Genomic DNA, 19,741 nt, shown 5'->3' on the forward strand with positions numbered 1-19,741 from the left:
ACCACAAGACCTCTTTAAACCTGACATGGTGCCTAAAATATAATCTAAAAAAAAGGAGGCCCCAAAATCCACTGGGTGCTCCTTTGCTTCTGAGGCCGGTGTTTCAGTCCATTAGCGCACTAGGGCCACTTGTGGGATATTTCTAATAACTGCCGAATCTGGGCAATAAATATTGAGTTACGTTTCTCTGGTAAAACTTTCAGTGCCTAAAGGGTTAAGAAACGTTCTAAATGCTGTTTTGAATACTTTGAGGGGTGCAATTTTAAAATGGGCTGACTTATTGTGGGTTTCTAATATATAAGGCCCTCAAAGCCACTTCAAAACTGAACCCTAAAAAAATAGCCGTTTGAAATTTTCTTGAAAATGTGAGAAAATGCTGCTAAAGTTCTAAGCCTTGTAACGTCCTAGAAAAATAAAAGGATGATCAAAAAACAATGCAAACATAAAGTAGACATATGGGAAATGGTAACTCGTGACTATTTTGTGTGGTATTACGATCTGTTTTACAAGCAGATACATTTAAAGTTAGAAAAATGCTAACATTTTTGCAAATTTTCTCAAAATTTGTGTTTTTCACAAACAAATACTGAATTTATCGACCACATACAATGTGTCTCGAGAAAACAATGTCAGAATCGCTTGGATATGTAAAAGCAATGCGAAGTTATTACCATATAAATGGACACGTCAGATTTGAAAAAAAAAATCGTCTCTCTCCACAAGGCCAAAACAGGCTCAGTCCTGAAGGGGTTAAAGACAGTACGACTTGTCCCGCAAAAAAACCAAAAACCGCGTTGATACAAGATCCTAGAATCTTTGGAAAGTCGTCTGTTGTGTTGCCATCTAGTGGCCAAAGTAAAGACTGCAACGTATAATTAATTAAGGGTTGAAGGGACAAAAAAAATAAAAATAAGCATATAATTACTGTATATATATTTATACAAATAATTATTTAAAAAAAAAAAATTCACTTTATTTCTACAGTATCCTGTGGTTTCTCAAAAGGGATCAATTCACTCAGCTATCCAGCAAACCGCTTTCCACTATATCCGCCCTACATTGAGGCAGTAGTACACGACTCCCCCAGCCGGCCATTCCTGCTCTACTCCCTTCTCACCTTTCAGACCCGTACAGTTGTCTGGGGTAGTGACGTCACGACGATGCTACGGCCGCGCCCCACGAAAACTGATAGATAATTGGCGGAACAGATTCCACCTCTTATTTACAATACCACACTCTCGCCCAATCAAAACGGCAGTCCACTGGATCCGCCTCCTGCGCGTTGTTCTGTAATTGCTGGCTCCAAACATGGCGGCTCTGAGGATAGTGACAGGGACTGGAAGCCGGGCGGCTAAGTGTGTCTTGCAATGGAGCCGGTACAGTTTGCAGTCACAGACGAGATCCGTTGCACATTTCACCTTCCAGCCAGACCCCGAGCCCACCGAACATGGTGAGGATGAGTACTGGATGTGTGTCATTGTTTAGCTGTGCCATGTGAGTGTGTGTGACATTGTGTGCTGTGATATTGTTTACATCTGCTAGATGAATTTTTATATGGGAGAGGTCATGCTGCAAATCTGTATGTCACATGACTGTCACTTTACAGTGATTTAAAGCATCAGATCAGTAACGCACCGATCTTCTTTTACCCTAGCTCAGTATATCAGTTTGCTGTATGACATTGGGAAGTGTTTACAGTTGTGGTTATTGGTCATCAGAAGTTGCAATGTTACCTACTGTCTATCAAATCGTTCCACTATTATTAAAGGCCATGTATACCTATGAGAATGTTTTTTTGAGTGTGATTGGTGCAAATTTTTTATTAACAATTCTTTTTACTTTTTGAGATACAGCTGCTTTGTATTCTGTATACAGAGCAGCTGTATCTAGCACTAAACTGACGTGATTGGTAACTGATCGGTCCTGCTTGTCAGAGACACACCGGACCTGAATTCACTGCAGCCGTTAGTCCCGCGGATCTGACGGATTCAGGTTTCAGCGCATGATACGGCTGCTCTGTATACAGAATACAAAGCAGCTGTATCTCAAAAAGTAAAAATGATTTTTAATAAAGTTGCATCAATCACACTGATACACGCTTGGCTCGGGCATGTGTGTTTTCAATGGGGAGAGAGGAATAAGCTGCTGTCCGACACTTCAGGCAGGGGTTTATTTCCCGCAGGAACATAGGATCGGGCATGTTGAAATCCAACATCCCCCTGACATTGGGGAAGTTTCAGGACATCATTATATATATATATATATATACACCCACACGTCCTTCTCAATGAATTAGAATATCATCATAAAGTTAATTTATTTCAGTAATTCAATTCAAACAGTGAAACTCATATTATATAGATTCATTACACACAGAGTGATCTATTTCCAGTGTTTTTTCTTTTAATGTTGATGATTATGGATAACGGTTAATGAAAACCCAAAATTTAGTGTCTCAGAAAATGTGAATATTATATAAGCCCAATTTCAAAAATGATTTTTAATACCGAACTGTTGGCCTACTGAAAGTATGTAGTATATGCACTCAATACTTGGTCGGGGCTCGTTTTCCATGAATTACTGCATCAATGCGGCGTGGCATGGGGGCGATCAGCCTGTGGCACTGCTGAGGTGTTATGGAAGCCCAGGTTGCTTTGATAGCGGCCTTCACCTCATCTGCGTTGTTGGGTCAACGCAGCCGTCTACCAGGAAATTTTCGAGCACTTCATGCTTCCCTCTGCTGACCAGCTTTATGGAGATGCAGATTTAATTTTCCAGCAGGACTTGGCACCTGCCCACACTGCCAAAGGTACCAATACCTGGTTTAGTAACCACAGTATCACTGCGCTTGATTGGCCAGCAAACTCGCCTGACCTAAACCCCATAGGGAATCTATGGGATATTGTCAAGAGGAAGAGGAGACACCAGACCCAACAATGCAGATGAGCTGAAGGCCGCTATCAAAGCAACCTGGGCTTCCGTAGAAACACCTAAGCGGTGCAACAGGCTGACCGCCCCCATGCCACGCCGCATTGATGCAGTAATTCATGCAAAACGAGCCCCGACCAAGTATTGAGGGCATATACTGTACATAATTTTCAGTGGACCAACATTTTGGTATTAAAAATCATTTTTGAAATTGGGCTTATATAATCTAATTTGCTGAGACACTAAATTTTGGGTTTTCATTAACTGTTATCCATAATCATCAATATTAAAAGAAAAGAATGCTGGAAATAGATCACTGTGTGTAAAGAATCTATAGAATGAGTTTCACTTTTTGAATTGAATTACTGAAATAAATTAACTTTATGATGATATTCTAATTCATTGAGAAGAACTAGTATATTTATTAGTCCAGAAATTATGTTTGCCAGCTATACGATGGACCGCCACCCAGAACAGCTGATCAGTGCAGGGTCCAGGTGGATAGGTAATCAGTATAAAAAAAAAACAGCTCCCAACCTGGGCAACCTCTTTAACATCACCCTTCGCTGTAAATAAGGGGCCTGACCCCAACACTGAAATACAGCCCCAGACCATTGTCCCTCCTCCACCAAATTTTACAGTCGGCACCATTCATTCCGGTAGATAGCGTTCTTCAGGCTTCCTCCATACCCAGATTTATCCATCAGACTGCTAGATAGTGAAACGCGATTCATCACTCCAGAGACCATGTTTCCACTGTTCCAGAGTCACGTGGTGGCGTGCTTTACACTGGTCCACCGACGCTTGGCATTGTACATTGTGATGTTAGGCTTCTGTGCAGCGACTTCTTGAAGCTCCCAACACACAGTTTTTGTAATGATGTCCCTTCCAGAGGCAGTTTGGAACTGTATTCGAAACAGAGAAAAGGCAATTTTTACCGCTTCATGGCTGAGCTGTTGTTACTTCTAGACGTTTCCACTTCACAATAATAGCGCTTAGGGTATGTGCACACAACCATTTTTAGCGTTATGTCCTGATAATGAATACACATGACCATCCAGCCTGGACGTCATGTGTATTCAGAATCCTGACACTTCTGAATCTTTTCTGTCAGATTCCAGCAAGCCACGCGTAATCTCGCGAGATTACGGAGGTAAACGAGATTTCGTTTCCCTTGCTGGAAATCTCAAAGAAAAGATTCAGAAGTGTCAGGATTCTGAATACACATGACGTCCAGGCTGGATGATCATGTGTATTCATTATCAGGACTCTTGATTAACGTTAATCTCTGTGTATGTGGCTGCACATCGCTGCTGTGTAAATGAATGGAGAGGAGTGTATGACGCTGACTGGTCACTGATTGGTCAGCGTCATACACGTAAACACGCCCAGTTAAAAACACAATACACGCCCAGTTGGACATAACGAAAAAAAAATGCCCAGTTGTCCATTTCAAAGCTCATTTGCATATATATATATATATTAGCTCATAACTTGGCCAAAGATGAACGTTTAAAAAAAACAAAACAAAACGTTACTGTTATCTACATTGCAGCGCCGATCACAAGCAATAGGAGATAGGGATTTGAGAATCTGGTGACAGAGCCTCTTTATCAATACCGATCAGTAGATCCTCATTTGTGTTTGCTTTCCGGGTAATAAAGTACTATATTACATGTCGTTCTTTGAAATCCTTCAATTGCTTTTTGAACAGTAGAAACAACAGTGCAAGACAAAGTAAGCCCTTATTCACACGACAGGGTTTCCTGGCCGGGTGACGGCCGTTCATAAATCGGCCGACACCCGGCTGCATTAGGAACAATAGACCCCTAATGGGGCTATTCACACGATCGATTTTTTGACGGCCTGGGAAACCTGGCCGTCAAAAAATGGGACATGACCTGTGGCAGGGAATTCCTCTCCAGGAGAAGTCAGTGACTACACTGTCCATATATGGACATTGAAGTCTGTGACTTCTCCTGGAATATGTGTGGGGGGGGGGGGGGGGGATGGGTGCAACCTACAGGGGGCTGTGTGGCATCACCTACAGGGGACTTGGTGGCATTGTCAGGGATCATTACCATGTATATTGTTTGCAAAAATATTATCCTCACACACATGTATATACATTTCAGTTCTTTGTGTAATATACTGATATATAACAAGTTTTTTGTTCATGACGGACACGCCTATGGAGACACCGCCGCTGTAATGAAAGAGAAATGCACAGAAGAACTTACAGCTGAGGAGCCGATGGGGCTTAAGCACGTCCCACATCTCTATGGAGGAGACATGTGTCTCTTTGTGTTCTTTGTTCTAAAATAAAGTGCAGTTGACTTCCTGTCCTATCTGAGGAAAGCTGTGTACCAACATCTCTCTGGCTGGTTTACTTCTTTCCAGGCATGCATTCAGGTTTCAATTTACAGAGGTGGTTATTCGGTGTGAAATAACAGGGAGAAGGAAGCTACCCTGAAATACGGACCTGACAGCATCACCTGCAGGGGGCTGGGTGGCATCACCTGCAGGGGGCTGGGTGGCATCACCTGCAGGGGGCTGGGTGGCATCACCTGCAGGGGGCTGGGTGGCATCACCTGCAGGGGGCTGGGTGGCATCACCTGCAGGGGGCTGGGTGGCATCACCTGCAGGGGGCTGGGTGGCATCACCAGCAAGGGGCTGGGTGGCATCACCAGCAAGGGGCTGGGTGGCATTACCAGCAAGGGGCTGGGTGGCATTACCAGCAAGGGGCTGGGTGGCATTACCAGCAGGGGCCTGGGTGGCATTACCAGCAAGGGGCTGGGTGGCATTACCTGTATTTCAATGGGGCCGTTCACATGGCCATTGTTTAATTGGACCATGTGAAGGGTATGTTGAGAAATAGAACATGTCCTATTTTGTTCCGTTTTCACGGATCCCGGTATAGACTCAAGACTATGGGGATTCGTGAAAACGGAACCCACACGGGGTCACCTCGGACGTGAAAAATGTCATGTTTTTCACGTCGGAGTTTCCCCACGTTCATGTGAATCTGGCCTAAGAGTGAAAAGAAAGAGAAATAACTCCACGAGTTGTGTGTACGCGCATTCAAAAAGTGACTCCTAAGGGTATGTTCACACGCGCTGTTTTCAGACGTAATTCGGGAGTTTTACGGCTGAAAAAACGGCTCCATTACGCCTACAAACATCTGGCCATTGCTTGCAATGGGATTTACAGTGTTCTGTTCCCACGAGGCTTCATTTTACGCGTCGCTGTCAAAATACGGTGCGTAAAAAGGCACTCGCGAAAAAGTGCACGTCACTTCTTGGGACGTTTTTGGAGGCGTTTTTCATTGCCTCCATTGAAAAACAGCTCCAAAAACGGACGTAAAATACGCCGCGAAAAACGCGTGTAGTTACAAAAACGTCTGAAAATGAGGTGCGGTTTTCGCCTGAAAACAGCTCAGATTTTTCAGACGTTTTTGGTCACTGCGTGTGAACATACCCTAAAAGTTTTCCAACTTTTTTTTTTTTCCAATGTGGTGGCCAGTAATTCCCTCGTTTGTGAAAAACTGAGTGGATGGCATCTGTGTGGCGTCCATTTTTCAAGCGGACCTACTTCTATATGATATTTCTGCGTTAAAAACCGACAAATATAGAGCATGCTGCGTTTTGTTTTTGTTCTTCATTAGGGACAGATGGTTTGTAAAAAAAAAAAGAAATGTCTGAATTGTCTCTAACAATAATTGGACATTGTTCAGTCTGGGTGCACCCGGATGTGAAAATCGCTCGTCTAAATGATCTCTGTTATTGATGTTTAACATATGAACTTTTTTTTGCAGGACCAACTCAGAAAATGAATCTTTTCCAAGCGGTGCAAAGTGGATTGGACAATACACTTTCGAAGGATCCAACTGCAGGTATAAGACAGACAAAATGGTTTTAGATATATGGGCACAGTATGTGTTTGCAAAACAGGTGGCAAAGCTGTGTATGTTCAAAATGAGATACACACACACACACACACACACACACACACACACACACGTGTGTGTGTGTGTTTCAGGATCTCTGCTTATTGTTGCCAATAAAAATGTAGAAAAGCTTTTAAAGTCCACGCTTGGCTTTATTGCAGTCCACAAACAAACAAGTGTTTATCCAACATAAAAGACTTTCCGCATAGAAACAAAACAAACTGGGCACTAACGAAAAAGCAAGTTTCCTCACCTGTTATAAAGAATATTTAGACTGTTCCTTGGATCAGGCTTTCTACACTATCCTTGAGTGGATTCCCAGGCTCTGACCCTCTCTACTAACTGCAGAGTAACAAGCCCAGTAGCTTCACCTGCGCTAACCGAGCTAGGGGTAATGCCCGAACTGGAGTGGGGCAGGGAATAATTACTAGTCACACTACCAATTCTACCTGCCATTCCATAGAAATCCAGTTCCAGAACACACATTTAACAAAAGCCTCAGTAAACTAGGTTCATTGAGGAAAGCCAGCTTTCTTGAATTCCTTTATCTCACCCATCTCAACAAACTGCGTGAGATATACACCCCCTCCTGTACTTCTCCTGCCGCGGGCTTACAATAAATAAGTTTGTGTGTATGTATTCAGACATTCAAACAATACTATTGGCTTGCATATTGCTAAGAAAATTTGAATGCAGTGTTAAGCCATGTTTCTTTTATAAAACACTGTACCATGTATACACCACACTTTTGGTAGATGTCTATTGTATATGTTTGAAAAAAATAATTATATATACACTACCGTTCAAAAGTTTGGGGTCACCCAGACAATTTTGTGTTTTCCATGAAAACTCACACTTACATTTATCAAATGAGTTGCAAAATAACTAGAAAATATAGTCAAGGCATTGACAAGGTTAGAAATAATGATTTTTATTTGAAATAATAATTTTCTCCTTCAAACTTTGCTTTAGTCAAAGAATGCTCCATTTGCAGCAATTACAGCATTGCAGACCTTTGGCATTCTAGCTGTTAATTTGCTGAGGTAATCGGGAGAAATTTCACCCCATGCTTCCAGAAGCCCCTCCCACAAGTTGGATTGGCTTGATGGGCACTTCTTGCATACCATACGGTTAAGCTGCTCCCACAACAGCTCTATGGGATTGAGATCTGGTGACTGCGCTGGCCACTCCATTACAGATAGACTACCAGCTACCTGCTTCTTCCCTAAATAGTTCTTGCATAATTTGGAGGTGTGCTTTGGGTCATTGTCCTGTTGTAGGATGAAATTGGCTCCAATCAAGCGCTGTCCACAGGGTATGGCATGGCGTTGCAAAATGGTGTGATAGCCTTCCTTATTCAAAATCCCTTTTACCTTGTACAAATCTCCCACTTTACCAGCACCAATGCAACCCCAGACCATCACATTACCTCCACCATGCTTGACAGATGGCCTCAGGCACTCTTCCAGCATCTTTTTAGTTGTTTTGCGTCTCACAAATGTTCTTCTGCGTGATCCAAACACCTCAAACTTCGATTCGTCTGTCCATAACACTTTTTTCCAATCTTCCTCTGTCCAATGTCTGTGTGCTTTTGCCCATAATCTTTTTTCCTTTTATTAGCCAGTCTCAGATATGGCTTTTTCTTTGCCACTCTGCCCTGAAGGCCAGCATCCCGGAGTCGCCTCTTCACTGTAGACATTGACACTGGCGTTTTGCGGGTACTATTTAATGAAGCTGCCAGTTGAGGACCTGTGAGGCGTCTATTTCTCAAACTAGAGACTCTAATGTACTTGTCTTGTTGCTCAGTTGTGCAGCGGGGCCTCCCACTTCTCTTTCTACTCTTGTTAGAGCCTGTGTGTGCTGTCCTCTGAAGGGAGTAGTACACACCGTTGTAGGAAATCTTCAGTTTCTTGGCAATTTCTCGCATGGAATAGCCTTCATTTCTAAGAACAAGAATAGACTGTCGAGTTTTACATGAAAGCTCTCTTTTTCTAGCCATTTTGAGAGTTTAATCGAACCCACAATTCTCAACTAGCTCAAAGGAAGGTCGGTTTTATAGCTCCTCTAAACAGCAAAACTGTTTACAGTGCTGCTAACATACTTGTACAAGGGTTTTCAAGTGTTTTCTAATCATCCATTAGCCTTACAATGTACCATTAGAACACTGGAGTGATGGTTGCTGGAAATGGGCCTCTATACACCTACAGTGAAGGAAATAAGTATTTGATCCCTTGCTGATTTTGTAAGTTTACCCACTGTCAAAGACCTGAACAGTCTAGAATTTTTAGGCTAGGTTAATTTACCAGTGAGAGAGAGATTATGTTTTCCATTTTCTTACTATTGCACCAACAGTTGTCTCCTTCTCACCCAGTGTCTTACTTATGGTTTTGTAGCCCATTCCAGCCTTATGCAGGTCTATGATCTTGTCCCTGACATCCTTAGAAAGCTCTTTGGTCTTGCCCATGTTGTAGAGGTTAGATTCAGACTGATTAATTGAGTCTGTGGACAGGAGTCTTTTATACAGGTGACCATGTAAGACAGCTGTCTTTAATGCAGGCACCAAGTTGATTTGGAGCGTGTAACTGGTCTGGAGGAGGCTGAACTCTTAATGGTTGGTAGGGGATCAAATACTTATTTCTCTGTGCACAATGCAAATAAATATATATCATTTTGACTATGTGATTTTCTGTTTTTGTTTTTTTTTATATAATCTGTCTCTCACTGGTAAAATTAACCTAGCCTAAAAATTCTAGACTGTTCATGACTTTGACAGTGGGCAAACTTACAAAATCAGCAAGGGATCAAATATTTCCTCCACTGTATGTAGATATTGCATTAAAAACCAGACGTTTGCAGCTAAATAGTCTTTTACCACATTAACAATGTATAGAGTGTATTTCTGATTAATTTAATGTTCTCTTCATTGAAAAAAACCGCTTTTCTTTCAAAAATAAGGACATTTCTAAGTGACCCTAAACTTTTGAACGGTTGTGTGTGTGTGTGTGTGTGTGTGTGTATATATATATATATATATAACAAAAAAAAAATCCAGCAGCACCGGTGAATAAGAAGATGTGGGTGCAAATCCCAGGGAGCCGACCAAGCTCTCAATATCAACAGAAATGCAAAAATAGGCAGCACACCATAGATGAAGTGAAAAAAAGTGGGTACTTTATTGGCCCCAAGTGCGACGTTTCAGCTCTATCCAGTGGATAGAGCTGAAACGTCGCACTTGGGGCCAATAAAGTACCCACTTTTTTTCACTTCATCTATGGTGTGCTGCCTATTTTTGCATTTATATATATATATATATATATATATATATATATATATAAAGTTTTCCATGTTTTGTGGAGGCAGGACAGGGACTTAGAAGCATTTTGAGTTTCATTGTAGTCCATGGACTGAGCTGCTTTTCAAAGCTGCAAATCCCAGATGGAGCTGTAATGGCGGCATGTAGTTGTAGCCACCTTCCTGTCATGGTTCTCGGATACAATAACGCACCTTACACAAACAGGAAACGGTTTTGCGCTCGATGTTGCATCAAGTTTATGGTTTATGTCAGTATTATGCATTTAGATAGGAAAAAAAAAAAGAATCTGAACATACCATTTGGTTTATAATGGGTCAAATGTAATGCCAACAGCGTGTCCCATAGCATACAGATGTAGCCGTCTTTATCTTGACTTTTAACGCATTAAATACACAGTGGTAAGAAACTTTAACTCAACTTTTTCAAAGACTTTTCAATGGCATTTGTTGTGTGATATCCCGCTGCGGCAAGTTATCAGAGTCCAGATCAACTTGGCTACATCTGTACGTTTGCCATATAAACTGCTGTATACTGTTTTGTTCTCTTATGTAAATGTATTCCAAAGTTGGTATTTCTGGCAAGATCTGGTGGGCGTTCCCGGCCCGTGAATGGGGATTCGGATGTTGGGAGATATGCAGTGGCATACGTTTTGGCAGAGGTATCCCTAAAGTAAGGTATAGCAGAAAACACGCGGTAGAAAGGGGACATCTGTTTGATAAACTCACTACTTTTTTTTATTTTACCCATAAAATGTAACTGTAGATTCGTGATACCAGTTCTTACCACGTTTACCAACCAGCTGATTCAAGATGAAAGCGTTTATTATTCTTTTGACATATCTGTGGTTGTGTAAGTCATTGCAGGCAATATAATATCATGCTGTCAGAAGTTCTTTAGATGTACAAGTGACACATCTCTGAAATGTCACACTTTTCCTTGGTGACGGTTTGTGCAGTTTCCCATAAAACTTGGGAAAATGGAATGTCTGAGTTTTCTTTTATGTGAATTGTCTTGTGTGTGTTTCCGTGACATGATCAACATGACAGCCAGATCCACCAGAGCAGAGAACACGTGGAGCCTCTTCTGTGCTCTGCCAAATGATGTGACAGCCGCTTTATGAGCGGGAATGTAATGCACATGACACGTATTATATCCGCAGATTACTCATACATGCTATTTCTCAACAAAGAACTGTATGATTTCCAAGAGGATCCATAGAACTGTGATGTAGCAAAAAAATATTTTTTTTTAAATTTGTTATCCCCGTAATGGTATCGAACCGCAGAGTAAAGTGATTAATGTTTCATTTTAACTGCACGGTGAACACAAAAAGCAAAACCTCCAAAAAATGGAGAAATTGTTTTTGTTTTCCCGTTTTCAGTTTACAGTATAATATATGGTACAAGAAATGGTGCCATTAAAAATCCACAACTCGTCCCATAAAAAAAGAAGCCCTCATATGGCTACATAGACTTTTTTTATTTTTTATTTTTTTTAAAGTTATGGCTTTTGGAATGATATAAATGAAAAAAATAAATAAAATGGCTGTGGCGGGAAGGGGTTAAAAAATGGTAGACACAAACCCAACAGATGAAAACAAGTTGTCATAAAAAGACTATACTCACTTGAATTGGTAGCGAATGAAGACTAGATAATGGTATTATAATTGAAAAAAATTCAAAGTGCTCTTCAATTACATATTTAGGCCCCATGCACACGAACGTAAAAACACCCGTAATCACGAGCCGTAATTACGGGCCCATAGACTTCTATTGGCCACGGGTACCTCCCCGTATGCTTACGGGAAGGTGCCCGGGCCGTTGAAAAATATAGAACATGTCCTATTTTGGGCCGTAATTACGGCACGGGCAGGCCCATAGAAGTCTATGGGGCACCCGTAATTACGGGAGCGTTGCTAGGAGATGTCAGTGGATAGTCACTGTCCAGGGTGCTGAAAGAGTTAACTGATCGGCAGTAACTCTTTGAGCACAGTGACTACCGATCACAATATAAATCAACGTGTAAAAAAATTAGAAGTTCATACTTACCCAGAACTCCCTGCTTCTTCCTCCAGTCCGGCCTCCCGGGATGACTTTTCAGCCCATGTGACCACTGCAGCCAATCACAGGCTGTAGCAGTCACATGGACTGCCGCGTCATCCAGGGAGGGCGGGCTGGATGTCGAAAGAGGGACGCGTCACCAAGACAACGGCCGGGTAAGTAAGAATTTCTTTTACTTTTACTTCGGAAAGGGCTGTCCCTTCTCTCTATCCTGCACTGATAGAGAGAAGGGGCTGTCGATTAGTGCAGTGCAATTTTGCAGCGAAAACGTGCCCGTAAATACTGGTGACACCGGACCTGTATTTATGGGCACGGGTCCGTAAATACTGGTGCAGTACGGGTCGAATACGTGTGACCAGGGACCCGTATTTACGCTAGTATTTACGGGAGGAAAAAAATACGTTCGTGTGCATGAAGCCTTACTATGTGATAGACCAAAAAAATTTCCGCAAGAAAAATATATTTTTATGGTTTACTAATTTTACAAAATAAAAACCATTTGTTAAAAAAGAAAACAAATTTTTGTTGCTGGAGCCGCGTGACGGCTTGTTTTTTTGGAGGGCGAGCTGTATTTTTTACTGGTATAATTTATTGTAATATATAGTGTACTGACAAACTGAAAACAATTCTATGGCACAATTGGAAAACAAAAACAGCAAATTCCTCCGTTGATTTTTGGGGTTTTGTTTTTACATCGTTCACTATGTGTTTTTAAAACAACATATTTAATCTGCGGGGCGATATCATTACGATGATACCAAATTTATATCCTTGTTTTTTGTTTTTTTTTGCCAGTTATGTGGATCATCTTGGAAGCAATGCAACTGGGATGCATAAAACTTTTTTGATCACATTTTATTCCATTTTCTTGGGGAGGGGAGATGAGGTGATTAAAAAACCAGCAATTCTAATGTTGTTTTTCCTTTTTTTACGGTGTTTACCGTGCGGGATAAATAATGTTAGATTGTAATAGTTTGGACTTTTATCGAGGGAAGTGATTATATTTATTTTTATTTTTTAATTTACTTTAACCCCTCAATGACACAGCCAATTTTCTTTTTTTTTTTTTCTTTTTTAAATTTTCTCTTTTTTTATTTTTCTCCCCCCCCCCTCCCCATTGGCATTGTTGTATCCACTTTTCAGCAAGTCTGGCACAATTTTTTCGATTTCTTGGAAATGGCTGCTTTTAAATGAGGTACACCTCTCTTTTACCCCAAAAAGAGATGTGTACCTCATTTACACCCCAGTGTACCTTTAATTTGCAAACCTAAAATCTGCCTGCTGTTTTTTTACGCTTTTCAGCGCACAAAACAGCACAAATAAAGCTCCGGAGGCATTCAAGGTGTTTTTTTCTGCTTCCCATTATTTTGAATGGGAATTTGTGGTTTGGAATCCTTGCCAAGATAGGGAACCTGTCTTTATTTTTTTTTTATTTCTCCTGATTTCCATTGAAAGAAACAAACGGGAGCCAAACGTGAAATGTTTTCCACGCTGATTCCGACGCTGAAATAGTGTAGAAATCAGTGTGCAAAAAACGCTGTGTGAACATACCCTAAGGCCTTATTCACACGACAGTGGAAAAAAAATGTCCATTTAAAACTGATCAACTGTCAGTTTTTCATGGCCATTTTGCATCAGTGTGTCTCTAAATTTTCATCCATTTTCAGTCCATCTGTCCGTTTTTAATGGCCGTTTGACATCCATTTTGCATCAGTTTTTGATGGCCGTTAAAAAAACTGATGAATTTCATTGGTCAGGCTTTTTTTTGTCCCAACCCCCTAAAAACCGCAAAAGGAAGGTCACATGTTCACCTAGACACTATTTACAGCCTCCCTGTATATGATGCCACCCACCCCCCTGTATATGATGCCATGCAGCCTCCCTGTAGATGATGCCACGCGCCTCCCTGTAGATGATGCCACGCGCCTCCCTGCAGATGATGCCACACGCGCCTCCCTGCAGATGATGCCACACGCGCCTCCCTGCAGATGATGCCACACGCGCTTCCCTGCAGATGATGCCACACGCGCTTCCCTGCAGATGATGCCACACGCGCTTCCCTGCAGATGATGCCACACGCGCCTCCCTGCAGATGATGCCACACGCGCCTCCCTGCAGATGATGCCACACGCGCCTCCCTGCAGATGATGCCACACGCGCCTCCCTGCAGATGATGCCACACGCGCCTCCCTGCAGATGATGCCACACGCGCCTCCCTGCAGATGATGCCACACGCGCCTCCCTGCAGATGATGCCACACGCGCCTCCCTGCAGATGATGCCACACGCGCCTCCCTGCAGATGATGCCACACGCGCCTCCCTGCAGATGATGCCACACGCGCCTCCCTGCAGATGATGCCACACGCGCCTCCCTGCAGATGATGCCACACGCGCCTCCCTGCAGATGATGCCACACGCGCCTCCCTGCAGATGATGCCACACGCGCCTCCCTGCAGATGATGCCACACGCGCCTCCCTGCAGATGATGCCACACGCGCCTCCCTGCAGATGATGCCACACGCGCCTCCCTGCAGATGATGCCACACGCGCCTCCCTGCAGATGATGCCACACGCGCCTCCCTGCAGATGATGCCACACGCGCCTCCCTGCAGATGATGCCACACGCGCCTCCCTGCAGATGATGCCACACGCGCCTCCCTGCAGATGATGCCACACGCGCCTCCCTGCAGATGATGCCACACGCGCCTCCCTGCAGATGATGCCACACGCGCCTCCCTGCAGATGATGCCACACGCGCCTCCCTGCAGATGATGCCACACGCGCCTCCCTGCAGATGATGCCACACGCGCCTCCCTGCAGATGATGCCACACGCGCCTCCCTGCAGATGATGCCACACGCGCCTCCCTGCAGATGATGCCACACGCGCCTCCCTGCAGATGATGCCACACGCGCCTCCCTGCAGATGATGCCACACGCGCCTCCCTGCAGACGATGCCACACGCGCCTCCCTGCAGACGATGCCACACGCGCCTCCCTGCAGACGATGCCACACGCGCCTCCCTGCACACGATGCCACACGCGCCTCCCTGCACACGATGCCACACGCGCCTCCCTGCACACGATGCCACACGCGCCTCCCTGCACACGATGCCACACGCGCCTCCCTGCACACGATGCCACACGCGCCTCCCTGCACACGATGCCACACGCGCCTCCCTGCACACGATGCCACACGCGCCTCCCTGCACACGATGCCACACGCGCCTCCCTGCACACGATGCCACACGCGCCTCCCTGCACACGATGCCACACGCGCCTCCCTGCACACGATGCCACACGCGCCTCCCTGCACACGATGCCACACGCGCCTCCCTGCACACGATGCCACACGCGCCTCCCTGCACACGATGCCACACGCGCCTCCCTGCACACGATGCCACACGCGCCTCCCTGCACACGATGCCACACGCGCCTCCCTGCACACGATGCCACACGCGCCTCCCTGCACACGATGCCACACGCGCCTCCCTGCACACGATGCCACACGCGCCTCCCTGCACACCGTGCCACATACTCACGAGAGCAGCGCCGTCTCTCGTCTTCACTTGTGGTCACTCGTCTGCACGGGATCTGGCAAGGCAGCGCGACGGGGCGATGACGTCATCGAGGCGCCTTCAAACCCGTGAAGACGAGTGACCACACCTGAAGAAGTGCCGCAAACGTGAGTATGCCAACGATAGCCAGCAAGGGAACTAGTAGTTCCCTTGCCAGTCCCCATGTAGCAGATCCGTTTTTAACGGTTGTTACATGTATTGACAGCCGTTAAAAACGGATCCATTGACTTCTATGGGGGCCGTCAGGCCGTTAAAACGGCCAAAAATAGGACATGTCCTATTTTTTGACGGCCATTATTCACGGGCCGTTAAAAAAACGGCCGTGTGAATGCACCCATAGAATATCATTGTTCTGAAAACGGCCATGTGAAAGCCGTTAAAAGGACGGCCATCACATGGCCGTTTTTCACTGTCGTGTGAAAGAGGCCTTAGTCTGGCAGTATCAATGGCAATGTTGCTGGAATGACAGGATAGCGCTCAATGTATTATCATCCAATAATCACGGTTATGTTGCTGAAAACTCTATAATGTAACACTGTCATCTAACAGAGCAGACAGATACATGCAGCAAAATACACCTGTATATGAAGTAAAGTTTATATGGTAACCCTAATTCTTGTTACGTACTGCACTTTTCAATGAATCCGTAATGAATCCGTTCCATTTGTTTCACAGTGATATTTGGAGAGGATGTTGCCTTTGGAGGTGTCTTCAGATGTACCGTTGGTCTGCGGGATAAATATGGTAAGAGCCATAAGCATTACGCTTTTTAGATGCTAATGAGTACAGATTTATTATATTAATATTATTATTATACAGACACAATGTCGAGGTTCTAAAAGCTTTTCTACTTACTGTGTCAATATTGGGCGCCCGTTTTAACTCCTGTGCATAGAATCTTACATTAAATGGGCTCTATATCGCTTAGTGAATATAGCTGAAATAACCGAGCATATGTGGTTCTAACTTCCTGATGAACGCTCGGTTAGAGGGGTTGTCCCATGATAAATTATTATTTTTGCTGGATCTCGCAAAATGTAAGTTCTTCAATTGGGATGATTTTTAACCCTTTCCAGCCGCAGCGTAACATTTTTTTCCTCCTTTCCTTTTGAAATGCCAAAACTTTTATTTTTATTTTTCCATCAATGTTGTTTTGTTTTTTTTGCGGGACGGGTTGTAGATTTTCACGGCACCATTTATTGTACCATATCATGAAGTGGGAAACTGTAAGAAAAATATTTGTGGGGTGGAATGGGGAAAAAAAAACCGAGATTCATCAATATTTTGGGGGGTTTTGTTTTTACGGCGTTCACCGTGCAGTAAAAACGGTATGTTAACTTTTATTCTGCGGTTCAATATGATTACGGCAATACCAAATTTATAATGTTTTTTTTATGTTTTACTACTTTTACAAGGAAAAAACTGATAGTAAAAAATAATATTTGAGTTTTGTCTCCACATTCTGAGAGCCATAACTTTTATTTTTTATTTTTCAGTCGATTGAATGGTATGAGGAGTTGTTTTTTGCAGGGCGCAGATACAAGTGAATGAGGACGCAGATACAAGTAAATGTGGCTGTTGCTAGCCCTGGGCAATTGACCTGTTTGCCCCACCCCCCGAACGCTAGCCGTGGATACTGACATTCTCCTGTGAAGCCCTGCCTGAGGCAGGGCTTCAAAAGGAGTACAAAATTGCCATAACTGGGGGGAATTCATTAGGCCCCCAGGCTACCATGCCAACCAACGGCATCCCGCAATCGCATCGCGGTGGTGGGGGGGGTGTTGCAACGTTACAGGGGGCCGCCTTCCTGTCTCTAGCAATTTAAATGCCACGGTCGCTATTGACCGCGGCACTTAACGGGCTAAACGAGCTTGTGACACTGAAGTGTCGGCTGATACAGCCGACATGCTCGTTCTCTGGAGCGGGCTCAGCGCCATAACAAGTATGTAACAGCAATATATGGACACAAGCCAATTTTAACCCTTCCCGACATCCGCTATATATATATATATATATATATATATCTGAAAAATCACTCATAAAGTGGTTTAAAATAGATTGTTTTTCTAAATAAAAAGCATTACTGTCACCTACATTATAGCGCCAATCTTATGTAGGAGACAGGACACTTATAATGTGGTGACAGAGCCTCTTTAACCTAATGTGCCAAGTGGCGGTGGACAAGCATGCCCAGTAGCTTAGTTCTATCGCCCGGATCCTCTTGTACACTGGTTGCAGAGTGATTTTATATTTAATTTAGCCACAACCGTTTTAAGATGCAGCACTTGAGTTCTGATCTTAGGCTCTACTAGCTGCACTGTTAATTTACATGGATATGCCCATACCTCTAAATGGGTGTATTTGCAATTTATCATCTGCCTATATAAATGAGCCCCACTTAAATGAGCAATAACTTACTGGACTAGACTTGTGCATTTAGGGTCAAATTTACGAAGACTGGCGTTTTTATAGTCTTAATCTGGAGCCTGCAGGAGTAAGATGCAGCAAATTTGTTATGCTGTCTGTGAACCAGATAGGGGAACTTACGCCAGCTATGAGCTGGAATCGATTTCCACTATAACTATGCCAATTTCTGGCGTAAGTTATAGTGAATCTGTTGGACCGCTAAGCCCGACCCACTTTAAAAAAAATGGCGGATGCAGCATAAAGCACCAAAATGTTGCGCATTATTGTGCAAATATGGTGTGTACCATAACGTGCAGTTTTAATGCCGTAATACTGCGCTACAAATCCCCCCCCCCCCAAACTCCTTTTAACTTTATTTTCGTTACTTCTAAAGAAATATTTTAAGAATAATTTTATGTTTTGAAAATCTTTACATCTATAAAACAGATGTTTTAGTATTTTCCCTAGGCCGTGCATCCATGATGGCCAGATCTCTTCTGTGTTTAGGCCCAACTGTATATATACTTATGAATGTCTTGTTCGCATAGGCTTTCACAGTCGTTGGAAAGTCCATAACATCCCATAACGGCAACATAGGGGAAACCCATATTAAACAGTCATGGTCCCACCAAAAACTGTATGAATGAACTCTTTATACATCTAGCTTGGAATGTGTGCTTTGCTATACTATACATTTATCCTGTTTTTTAGGTTTTCTCTAGCTGCAGCTCTCTATGAGCGCTCTTATAAGGGACTAGGTCAGCGATGGGAGTATCAGATTCAGCAGACACTGCCTTTTCTACATGTTAAACAGCGGCCTGTGGTTATTTGATGGTCTCACCGGACATTAGTAGCGAGACGCTGCTACCCTACTGTGTTATAGGTTCACTAGTAAATTGAGCTGATCCGAAAATAGCTGTGCATTAGGGAAATTCTGTATCTGCAGCTCTCTAATTTATAAGCATAGATTCACCTTTCCTCCACTACAGTGAACTTGTGCGTTCATTTCTGCTTTCAGATGGCACAGCCTTCGTATATTTAGTACTTGAACAATTCCGATCTGTGGTTTTCGTCAAATAATTTACATACAGATTAAATTTGTCGCTGCTATGCTTTTGTGTGATCACCAGGTGGCGGACTAACTTTAGTTTCCTTTTAATAATTGACAACCCCTATCCACTAGAAAATCAACTTTCCAAATATATATGCTACCATATATAATTTATCTTCTTATTCAAATTGTTTAAAGTTCACATGAACGAATGGAAAGTACTCCTGTTTATTTGCAGTGTCCCGTTCCTTTATTGGATAGGAAGAGTATACATTACGTTTTTGTTCTTTAATTTTGCCTGCTAATTTTTTATTCTTGAATAAGAAGGCTTTTCAGTATGATGTTTGTTAACACGTTAGTGACCACCAATATGCCTTTTCACGGCAGTCACTAACGAGTCATCAGCTCCCCTTCTTCATCATTCACCCTGTGACACGTGCCGTTAGCTGCTTGGCGCAGAC

At 43.4% G+C, this 19,741-nt stretch overlaps 1 protein-coding gene across 2 annotated transcripts in view; it reads left to right on the forward strand.

The window, feature by feature from the left end:
• The window catches only part of BCKDHB (branched chain keto acid dehydrogenase E1 subunit beta), a 281,425-nt gene that overhangs the window by 80,907 nt on the left and 180,777 nt on the right, over nucleotides 1-19,741 (forward strand). Inside the window, exons 1-3 of one of the 2 annotated variants that reach the window (XM_075862065.1) lie at nucleotides 1,247-1,450; nucleotides 6,743-6,820; nucleotides 16,499-16,567. In XM_075862065.1, the coding sequence (XP_075718180.1) occupies nucleotides 1,309-1,450; nucleotides 6,743-6,820; nucleotides 16,499-16,567 (289 nt within the window). In that variant the 5' untranslated portion in view covers nucleotides 1,247-1,308. Of the gene's footprint in view, nucleotides 1-1,246; nucleotides 1,451-6,742; nucleotides 6,821-16,498; nucleotides 16,568-19,741 lie in introns of those variants that run through there. The other variant, XM_075862066.1, reaches the window with a different exon arrangement.

Source organism: Rhinoderma darwinii, chromosome 4 (genome assembly GCF_050947455.1).
Source record: "Rhinoderma darwinii isolate aRhiDar2 chromosome 4, aRhiDar2.hap1, whole genome shotgun sequence".
NCBI classification, from domain to species: Eukaryota; Metazoa; Chordata; class Amphibia; order Anura; family Rhinodermatidae; genus Rhinoderma; species Rhinoderma darwinii.